Raw genomic sequence first — 10451 nt, forward strand, 5'->3', positions numbered from 1 at the left:
TACTAAAAATACAAAAAATAGCTGGATGTGGTGGCAGGTGCCTGTAATCCCAACTACTCTGGAGGCTGAGGCAGGAGAATCGCTTGAACCCGGGAGGTGGAGGTTGCAGTGAGCTGAGATTGCACCATTGCACTCCAGCCTGGGCAACAGAGTGAGACCCTGTCTCAAAAGAAAAATGTGGATGTGCATCCACAAAATGCACAGAGCGGAAGCAGGAGGGGCTGTTCAACTGCCAGCCGTGCTTTCTCCTGGGCCGTGTGGCGAGAGAGGGAGTCAAGGAGGTCCTGAGCCTTCTATTTATGTTTGAACTTTTTATAAGGAATGTTTTTTCCTTTCTTGTTCAACATACTGTTTCTGGCTTTTTTTCTTTCTTTTTTTTCTTTTTTTTTTTTCTTTTTTGAGACTGAGTCTCGCTCTGTCCCCCAGGCTGCAGTGCGGTGGCGCGATCTCGGCTCACTGCAAGCTCCGCCTCCCGGGTTCACGCCATTCTCCTGCCTCAGCCTCCCGAGTAGCTGGGACTACAGGCGCCCGCCACCGCGCCCGGCTAACTTTTTGTGTTTGTGGTAGAGACGGGGTTTCACCGTGGTCTTGATCTCCTGACCTTGTGATCCGCCCGCCTCGGCCTCCCAAAGTCTTTCTTTCTTTTAAGTCAGAGTTAATACCAGTCATATGAGACAACCAATGGGTTTTCTATTGAGAATTTCCCTGAAGCTTGTGGGTGTAAAACGACGCTTCTCCAGTGCCGCGGGCTGAGGGGCGTTTGTGAGTTGGAGTGGACAGTGGTGGCCAGCCTTACTTTTTCGTGGTTTTTTGCACTCATTTTACTTTTTTTTGAGACCGAGTCTCACTCTGTCATCCAGGCTGGAGTGCAGTGGTGTGATTTTGGCTCACCACAGCCTCCACCTTCTGGGATCAAGTGATTTTCGTGCTTCAGCCTCCCAAGTAGCTGGGGCTACAGGCATCTGGCTAATTTTTATATTTTTAGTAGAGACGGGGTTTCACCATGTTGGCCAGGCTGGTCTCGAACTCTTGACCTCAGGTGATCTGCCCGCCTTAGCCTCCCAGAGTACTGGCATTCCAGGCGTGAGCCACCACGCCCAGCCCCTTTGCCATCATTTTAAATGACTCTTTTCCTCCTCATAACCAAAAGCAAGGAAGAGGCTGGGCGTCACCTGAGGTCGGGAGTTCGAGACCAGCCTGACCAACATGGAGAAACCCCATCTCTACTAAAAATACAAAATTAGCCAGGGTGGTGGCACTCGCCTGTAACCCCAACTACTTGGGAGGCTGGGGCAGGAGAATCACTTGAACCCGGGAGGTGGAAGTTGCAGTGAGCCAAGATCGTGCCATTGCACTCCAGCCTGGGCAACAAGAGCGAAACTCCATCTCAAAGAGAAAAAAAAAGCAAGGAACACCTTTGTCTGAGAAAAGCACCCGAAATTTAGCCTAAGAACTAAGTTTTTGGCTGGGCGCGATGGCCCAAGCCTGTAATCCCGGCACTCTGGGAGGCTGAGGCGGCCGAATCATGAGGTCAGGAGTTCAAGACCAGCCTGGCCAACATGGTGAAACCCCGTCTCTACTAAAAATATAAAAAATTAGCTGGGCATAGTGGCGGGTGCCTGTAATCCCAGCTACTCGGGAGGCTGAGGCAGAAGAATTGCTTGAACCCAGGAGGCGGAGGTTGCAGTGAGCTGAGATCGTGCCACTGCACTCTAGCCTGGGCAACAGAGTGAGATTCCATCTAAAAAGAAAAAAAAAAAGAAAGAAAAATAACTGAGTTTTCTTTTCTTTTTTGCTTTTTTCTTCAGACAGAGTCTCGCTGTGTCGCCAGGCTGGAGTGGAGTGGCGCGATCTCAGCTCACTGCAAGCTCCGCCTCCCGGGTTCACGCCATTCTCCTGCCTCAGCCTCCCGAGTAGCTGGGACTACAGGCGCCACCACCTCGCCCGGCTAGTTTTTTGTATTTTTAGTAGACGGGGTTTCACCATGTGGGCCAGGATGGTCTCGATCTCTTGACCTCGTGATCCGCCCGTCTCGGCCTCCCAAAGTGCTGGGATTACAGGCGTGAGCCACTGTGCCGGGTCAAGAACTGAGTTTTCTAAGAAAGCTCTGCCTTTCCCTGAGTTCTCTGAAGATGTGGAAGCCCTTCTCAGAGGCCAGTTCTTTGGGAGCTGGGCAGCCATCTGGGGCCTGTGGCCGTCCTTGGCCGCGGTTCTCCCTCCCGTGCCCTGGTCTTCTCTGCTCAGGCTGCTGTGATTCTGGGGTCTTCTTTACTGGCTGATTTCCTTGCAAAGGCCAAGGCGGAGTTCAAGGTCCAGCTGGGTGAAGGGCATGCCTGGCTTCCTGAGAATTAGAAATGGTGACTGGTGACTTGAGGCACATTGCTCTGCGGCTGGATTTCATGGTTACTATTCCATCCTGGGACCTGGCGCGGCTCAGTCTGCCCTTTCCTGTGGCTGGAAGGGCACGCTTCGTCCCCAGAGAGCGTCTGGTAGGGGCCTATGGAAGGGCGCGGAGGACTTCCAGAGGCCGGAGGACAGGCGCCAGGCTTGAATCCAGGGCTGGGGCAGCTGCCATGTGCTCTCAGAGCGCTGGGGGAGGAGCGGGGGAGCCCGAGGGCAAGAAACCCACAGCACGGGGAAGGGCAGCCTTGAAACTGCAAGTTGAGAGATCACGGTTTTCTCGCGTGGCCACCACAAGGGCTGAGGCTGTAGGCTGGCCGCTCCTGCCCCTCCTGACCACCCCTTCAGGTTTCCAGTCTCCTTGCTCAGCCACCCAGGCTGGGCTTTCAGGTTCGCAGGCAGCCAGCCCTACAACATGGAGGCCAGGCTGGGCTTGCTTCAGGAGTGGCATCTAAACTTAGGAGAGGGGAACACATTTCACCCCAATCTGCGCTAGCAGCATGTTGGTTAAATGGCCCCTGAGTAGGTGCGGGGCATGGCAGAGGTGCAGGAGTGGGTGTCCGAGAATGTAGCCAACTCATGTCCAAACAGCTCCTTTTCCTTTCCCCAGTGGGCTGCATTCCCAGACTGGTATTTTGGTTGGTGTGACAGAGTCCCAGAGTCATCCGGCCCAGGTGCAAGCCCCTGGGCCAGTCCTCTGTCCACCCCCGCCCACCCCCAGGCGCTCCTATAAAGGGCTGAGCAGTTCAGCTCTTCTCACTGGGGGGTGTAAGGAACAGGGGGGACCATGGACTTCATCAGCATTCAGCAGTTGGTAAGGATGTGGGACGGAGGTGGGAGGCACCCTGGGACCGGCTGGACAGGAGGAGACTGGCTAGAGGAGGGCTGGCAGCTTCTTTCTGTGGTGTGAGGGTCAAGTCTTAGGTGCAAGGAAGCATGCATTTCTTTTATAAAAATCGGTATTTTTTGAAATGGAGTCTTGCTAGGTTGCCCAGGCTGGCCTTGAAGTCCCAGGCTCAAGCGATCCTCCCACCGGGGCCTCCTGAGTAGCTGGGACTCCAAGCGTGTCCCACCACAGCCGGCTGGGCGTGCAGTTCTTTCTGGTGTGTCTGCTCGGTTCTCATGGGAGGTGGGCGGGGGATAGGGAACAAGAGGGACATCAGTGGGAAAGAAGACATGAAAATCCTTGAGTTCAGTGAGTTTTGCCCTGGATGGATGGTGATGGCGAAAGAGGCACAGGAAATGCAGGTTACTTTGGAAGATGCGAGTGTAGCCGTGGTGGTCGCCATGGTGGTGGTAGCTCAGCTTAAGCACCATGATAGTTGTTGCTCTGGAAATGGCCAGAGGGCCTGGCTGCCTTGGGGATGGGGAAGGTGCTCTTGCGCTCCCTGGGCAGTGAGAGACAGTGATGCTTAGGGATGTCGGTTTGGGTGAGGAGGGGCCTGGAGGGTGTGAGGCCCAGCAAGCCCTTCTGGGCTGGAGACCCCAGCCTGCTGCAGCCTCTGCTGGGAGGCAAATGGCAGGGAAGTGTTAGGTTGCTAGAGTTCTTTAGAAGAAATATGGTTCTACCTGGCTGGAAAGTCCTAGGATCTGTTACCCTATCATTCCAGCCTGTTCTTTCCCCACATGCTGATTCCTCCCGAACTCCTGAGGTGGGGCAGTGGGAGGAAGCATGGATGTTTGCTACAGGCTTTGCCCCAGGCACAGGCCCCAATAACTCACAACCTTCCCAGCTCATTAGGCAAGTGCCTAAAAGTGTTTGAGCTTAAATGTAGCTTCAAAAGGAGCCGATAACTGAACCGAGGCATTTAGAATTTTACCCGGCGGGGGCTTCTCCTCTGTCCCTCTGAGCTTGGAGTCAGGTGGCAGTCAGTATGATCTGGGAGGAATCTTAAGGACAACAACATGGGGGAAGCTAAGGTGTCATCTGCCCTGAGGCTACCTGGGCACACGCCCAGCAGTATAAATAGATTGTGGCCTCATGTCCCCCCAGCTGTGTTCCTGCTGACAGGAGCAGGGTAGGCGGGGATCGGGGATTGGCTGACACGGTGTCAGCCGATGCCATGGTTGCAGAGCAAGCAGCACCCACGGGGTGAGGGAGCTGGCCAGCACTCTGGACCGCTGGGGCTTTGAGGCCGACTCCCATCCCGGGCAGCAGCCTTTGTGACATTCGCCCTTAGCAGACAGCTCCCTGGTACTCCACAGCTCTGCTTTCTAAGGGCTCCTCCAGTTTTCCCAACTCGGTACTCATATCCTGTTCCTACAGGTAAGTGGAGAAAGAGTTGAAGGGAAGGTGTTGGGATTTGGACATGGACTTCCTGACCCTGGAGCCTGGCCTACTGACTGGAGGAGGGGCCCCCAAGAGGCTGTGGCCCGGGAGAAGCTGAAATTGGAAGAAGAGAAGAAGAAGAAAGTGAGAGAGGGGCAGGGGCGGGGGCTAATCCCTGAGGCTGGCTGAGCAGTGAGGCCTGGAGGGACTCTGGTGGGGCAGCCTGGGCAGCTGGTGTCTGCTGTCGGCAGGGCAGAGAGATCTTGACCAGCGGCTGGTGACTGGCACGGTCTTGTCTTCTGCCCCAGCTTGAAAGATTTAACAGTTCCAGATTTAATCTGGATAACCTGGCTGACTTGGAAAACTTGGTTCAAAGACGGAAAAAGCGACTGAGACACAGAGTCCCCCCCAGGAAACCCGAGCCCCTGGTTGAGGTGAGTGGGAGGTCGGGGCTGGGGCATGCCGACGCCAGGGCTCCAGTTCCAGAGGGAGGGCTTGGGGAGGAGTGGGCACTGCAGGCCAGGACCACACAGCCGGCACCTGGGGAGCCCCTGAAATCCATTGCAGAGCCCCCGGGGATGTGTCCATCAGGGATGCCATAACAAAGTCCCACAGCCCGGACAGCCTCAACAGCAGGTGTGTTGTCACCTCGCAGTCCTAGGGGCTGGAAGGCTGAGAGGAAGGTGTTGGCGAGGCTGGTTCCCTCTGAGGGCAGGGAGGGAAATCCCTTCGTGCCTCTCCGGCTTCTGGTGGATGCTGGTGATCTTTGGCGTTCCTAGACTCTTGTCTTCATGTTCGCTGAGTGTTCTGCCCGTGTGCACGCCTGTGTCCACGTGTCCCCCCACCCCTTTTTTGTTTTTGAGACGGAGTCTCGCTCTGTCGCCCAGGCTGGAGTGCAGTGGTGCGATCTCGGCTGACTGCAAGCTCCGCCTCCCAGGTTCACGCCATTCTCCTGCCTCAGCCTCCCAAGTAGCTGAGACTACAGATGCCCGCCACAACGCCTGGCTAATTTTTTGTATTTTTTAGTAGAGATGGGGTTTCACCGTGTTAGCCAGGATGGTCTCGATCTCCTGACCTCATGATCAGGAGGTGATTAGCTGGGCATGGTGGCGGGCACCTGTAGTCCCAGCTACTTGGGAGGCTGAGGCAGGAGAATGGTGTGAACCTGGGAGGTGGAGCTTGCAATGACCCAAGATTGCGCCACTGCGCTCCAGCCTCGGCCTCCCAAAGTTCTGGGATTACAGCCGTGAGCCGCTGCACACGGCCCACATGTCCCCTTTCGTGACACCAGTCACACTGGATTAGAGCCCACCTTAACACAAGTCGTACCAGTGAGGGACCCACCGTACTGCGGCGTGACCTCATCTTGAACTAATTCCATCCTCAGTGACTCTGTTTCCAAATAAGGTCACATTCTGAGGTACCTGGGGTTAGGACTTCACATGAATCTTGGGGAGATACAAGTCAATCCATAACACACACACTCCCACACACACAGTCTATTCAATCTCCTGGGGTGGGATTAGAATAAGAAACTGCATTGGTACAAGCCGGCAGTGTTCCTCGGTCGGCTGCGTGGGACCCGTGGGCCAGGCTGGTGGAGCTGTGACCTCTTGGGCACCTGCGGCCTTCAGGAGTGATTTGGTCTTATCTTCAACTGACCCAGCCACAGCCCCAGGCCCAGGTGGAGCCTGTGGACCTGGAGATGTTCCTGAAGGCAGCTGCTGAGAACCAGGAGTCCCTGATTGACAAATACCTGACAGACGGAGGGGACCCCAGTGCCCATGACAAGGTAGCACAGGTGGGGTGAGTCGGCTGGCAGCAGCTGCAGCTGCAGGAGCGCTGCCTTCAGTGTGTTCAAGTCCTGGCCTAGGAGGCTACAGGGATTTTCACTTTCATGGGCATGAATCCAGTGATGCCTCCAGAGGGCAGGGAGGAAGCAGCAATTCCATTCAGGGACCTGGCCCTGGGAAGGGGACGGCGTGGGGTCTCCAGGGTTAGCTGCACTCCCTCTGCCTAATCTCCCATCTCTGCCCCCAGCTCCACCGCACCGCCTTGCACTGGGCCTGTCTGAAGGGTCACAGCCAGCTGGTGAACAAGCTGCTGGCGGCAGGTGCCACCGTGGACGCGCGGGACTTGGTAAGGATGGGGAAAAAGGCCCAGCCTCTGGTCCACGGCCGGTTTCGCATCCCAGCAGCTCTGAATGCTTGGGTGCTTTTGTTTTGCAGCTGGACAGGACACCCGTGTTCTGGGCCTGCCGCGGAGGACATCTGGACATCCTCAAACAGTTGCTTAACCAGGGAGCCCGGGTCAACGCCCGGGACAAGGTGAGGGGCACGGTGCTTTGGGGGCCTGTCCGGAACACAGGAGCAGCCGCTGTTCCTGGAGAAGAGAGCACGTGTAGTCCCGTGGGTTGGGCAGGGCTCGCCAATCCACACCCAGCACTGACCCCCACTTCTCTCAGATTGGGAGCACCCCCCTGCATGTGGCAGTACGCACCCGGCACCCCGACTGCCTGGAGCACCTCATCGAGTGTGGCGCCCACCTGAACGCACAGGATAAGGTAAGGCAGGCGCTTGGTCTTTTCCCGCTTGGGAGCTCCAGAGGGGCAGGGACTGAGGAGCCCCGGCCGGGACCAGAGGTGCTGTGTGCTCGGGGACGGCAGCCCTGACCTGCCCGCATGAGGAGGGCAGCACGCAGACACAGGAGCTTGACCGCCTGCCTTCTCAGCAGGAAGGGGACACGGCTCTGCACGAGGCCGTGCGGCATGGCAGCTACAAAGCCATGAAGCTGCTGCTGCTCTACGGGGCCGAGCTGGGGGTGCGGAACGCGGTGAGTGTGGGCGCAGCCCTGGCTCCTGTCCTGAGGGCGGGTGGAGCGCCTGCAGGGGACTGACCCACACCGTTGTTCCCAGGCCTCCGTGACCCCGGTGCAGCTGGCTCGAGACTGGCAGCGCAGCATCCGGGAGGCCCTGCAGGCCCACGTGGCGCATCCCCGCACCCGGTGCTGACCCTGACCGCAGCCCGGGCCTTGCGCACCTGCCACCATTCCATCCCGTGCCCCACCTCCGCGTCTGCGCCTCTGTGGTTCCTGCCCTCAGCCCCGGTTCCTGCCTCTGGGGTCTGTGCCTCCTCAGCAGCCCTTGCAGAACTGAGTGGTGGCACCGGGCCCAGCAGGCAGAGGGAGGGGCCTCCCTGGCTTCGACTGTCAGGGGAGCCGCGTTCCCTCCCAGGGCTGGAGCAGAGGACCACGAGGCAGCGGAAAGCGCGGGTCCAGACGAGGGCCAAGAAGGGGAGGAGAGTGAGGGCCAAGACCGGAGCCCGAAGGGAGCAGTCCCAGGCTGGAGCCACCCGGGGCTGGGTCTAGGAATCCTCAGTGTCCACTTGTCCCAGGTTAGGGGCTTGCCTTGCTCTCCCCAGGGCCAGGCTCTGCGGGTGGGGACTCAGCCTGGGGCCGGCAGATGCCATCCAGGATGTACAAGGGGCAGCCCAGGCAGGCCGTGCAGGGTCCGGGCCTGTCTGCAGCTGGTGGATGCCCATGGGCATGGCTTTCTCCGGGGATCCCATTCCTGTCAGTAGCAACCCTGGCAGTGTCTGGAGCAGCTCCAGACAACATTGGTCGTAAGGACTCTGGAGGTGGGTTCTGGCCGTCTGAGGTCTCAACAGGTTTGAGGCCCCATAGCGACAGAAGTCCAGGACCCACTAGGTTGCCTGAGAAGTCCTAAGACTGATGAGCTGGAGCACGTATTTGAGAAGCCTTGCACCCACGGTGCACTGGCCCTGGTCAGGCCGGCCTGGCACACTGTCGCCTGCAGGCGGCGCTCATGGGGAAGTGCCTGGGCACCGGGGATTGCTTGTGGCCCACTCAACTCTTGGGGCGGTGGCCCGTAACCCGTTTGCCTGAGGCTCTTATGTCCCTGGTACTGGAGCTTGAGCTCTTGCCTGGAACCCTGCAGCTGCACCCACCCTGCTTGATCCCACCTGAGAGGCCAGGACACTGAGGGACTCTGAACCCAGCCCACAGGGAAGCAGGGGAAGGTGAAGCCCTCCCCCCACCCCGCGCCGGCCCTTCCCATCCCTTCCCTGCTCTCTGGTGGTCTGAGGACCCAAGCTCCCTAGACTTCTTCCTTTTCCGCTGTCTGTACGTTTCAGATTACACCGGTGTAGACCTGTACTGCTGGCGGGGCTGGGCCCCTGAACGCCAGAAAGTGAATCTTAGCAAGCCCTGCCCTAAACTGAGAACCATGTGCTGAGGGAAGGGCTGAAAGGTGAAGGCTCAGCCTCCCTCACATGGGTCCCGGGTTACATTAGGTACCGGGCTGATAGGCATTTGGCCATGCTTCTTTTTAAGTCTGCCTTTGGTGGCCTTCTCAGGCCCACAACAAGGCTGTTGTTACGTAGTGGAAAAGCTGACCAGTGCTCCACACTCGGGGCACATACCTTTCCATGAGCAGCTCCTGCCCTGTGGCGACAGAGCCAGCGTGCACCAGACGCTGGTGCCACGGCGAAGCAGGCGTTCAAGACCACGGAGAAGACAAATCCTCATCTAGAAATGAGGACACCTCAGTGACAAACACCCCTTTTTATACCGATCAGTACCTTCTGTTCATTAAAACGGGCTATCCATTACAGCCTAGTTGTCTTTCCTGGGCTGAGAGGAGCCCATGCTTCAATCACCAGGGACTGTCTGCTGGGGCCCAGGCCTGGTAGCCATGCCGGCCGGCAGCAAGCGGCAGGAGTGCAGAGTGGGCAGGATGCGGGGTCCTAGCACTAGGCTCTTGTGCTTAATGCATCTCTGCTCGCTGACGACAAGGTCAGAGAGCAGTGGTTCTCCACCTCAGCTGCTAGTCAGAATCACCAGGAAGGTTTAAAAAGTCCTGATGTCCACACCCTAAGTCAGAAGCCCTGAGGGGAGGATCCAGGTATTCTCATGCAGAGGCCATGCTTGTCTATGTGGGAAATCCTACGAATCTATAGAAAGCAGACACCTAGGGAGTCCAGCAAATCTCAGGTGCAAGATAAACACACAAAACCTGTTTCTACCTCCTGGAAATGAACATATAGACACAAAAGTTCAAAATATGTACTGTTAACAATTGCTTAAAAAGTGAAATACTTAGGTTTAAATCTAACAAAATAGGCAAGGACTTGTATGCTGAAAATTACAAAACATGATGAAATCAAAGATTTAAATAGACATGCCATGTACACGGATTGTTAGACACAATAGAGTAAAGATATCAATTCTCCTCAGATTAACATACAGGTTGAATGCAGTTCCTATCAAAATCCTCAAAGATGTTTTGTAGATGTAGACAAGGTTATTCTAAAATCCGTATAAAAATTTATAGCAAAAATATTTTGAAAAAGAATAAAGTGAGAAGAGGAATCTGTCCACCTGATTTCAAGATCTACTATATAGCTATGTGAACCAAGAGTGCAATGCTGGCAGAGGGACAGACACACACATTGACAAAGCCAAGAACATCATGGGAACAGGACCACACAAATATGCCCAGCTGACTTTAAGGTGCAAAAGTAATTCAATGGAGGAAGGACAACCTTTCAACAAACGGTGCTGGAGCAGCTGGAAAACGATACGCTAAAAAAAAGAACTTTAGCCTAAGTCTTACACATTATACAAAAACTAACATGGCTCACATACATACTTAAATGTAAAACTATAAAACTTTTAGGGAAAAACAGACAACCTTTGGGATCTAAGACTACATAGGGTTCTTTTTTTTTTTTTTTTTTTTTTTTTTTTTTTTGGGGGTTCCCCC

At 55.9% G+C, this 10451-nt stretch overlaps 1 protein-coding gene across 2 annotated transcripts; it reads left to right on the forward strand.

Annotated features, from left to right (window-relative positions):
• The first annotated feature begins 3143 nt into the window (after positions 1-3143).
• ANKRD23 (ankyrin repeat domain 23) lies at positions 3144-9769 on the forward strand. Of its 2 annotated transcripts, XM_025353969.1 has the most exons (9): positions 3144-3214; positions 4667-4813; positions 4978-5103; positions 6336-6461; positions 6710-6808; positions 6898-6996; positions 7134-7232; positions 7403-7501; positions 7584-9769. In XM_025353969.1, the coding sequence occupies exons 1-9, from the start codon at positions 3188-3190 to the stop codon at positions 7677-7679; spliced, it is 918 nt and encodes a 305-aa protein (XP_025209754.1). In that variant the 5' UTR covers positions 3144-3187; the 3' UTR covers positions 7680-9769. The 2 variants fall into 2 exon arrangements, with proteins under 2 accessions (XP_025209754.1, XP_025209755.1); XM_025353970.1 differs by lacking the exon at positions 6336-6461.
• The last annotated feature ends 682 nt before the right edge of the window (positions 9770-10451 follow it).

The sequence above is a fragment of the Theropithecus gelada genome, chromosome 13 (genome assembly GCF_003255815.1).
Source record: "Theropithecus gelada isolate Dixy chromosome 13, Tgel_1.0, whole genome shotgun sequence".
NCBI lineage: Eukaryota > Metazoa > Chordata > Mammalia > Primates > Cercopithecidae > Theropithecus > Theropithecus gelada.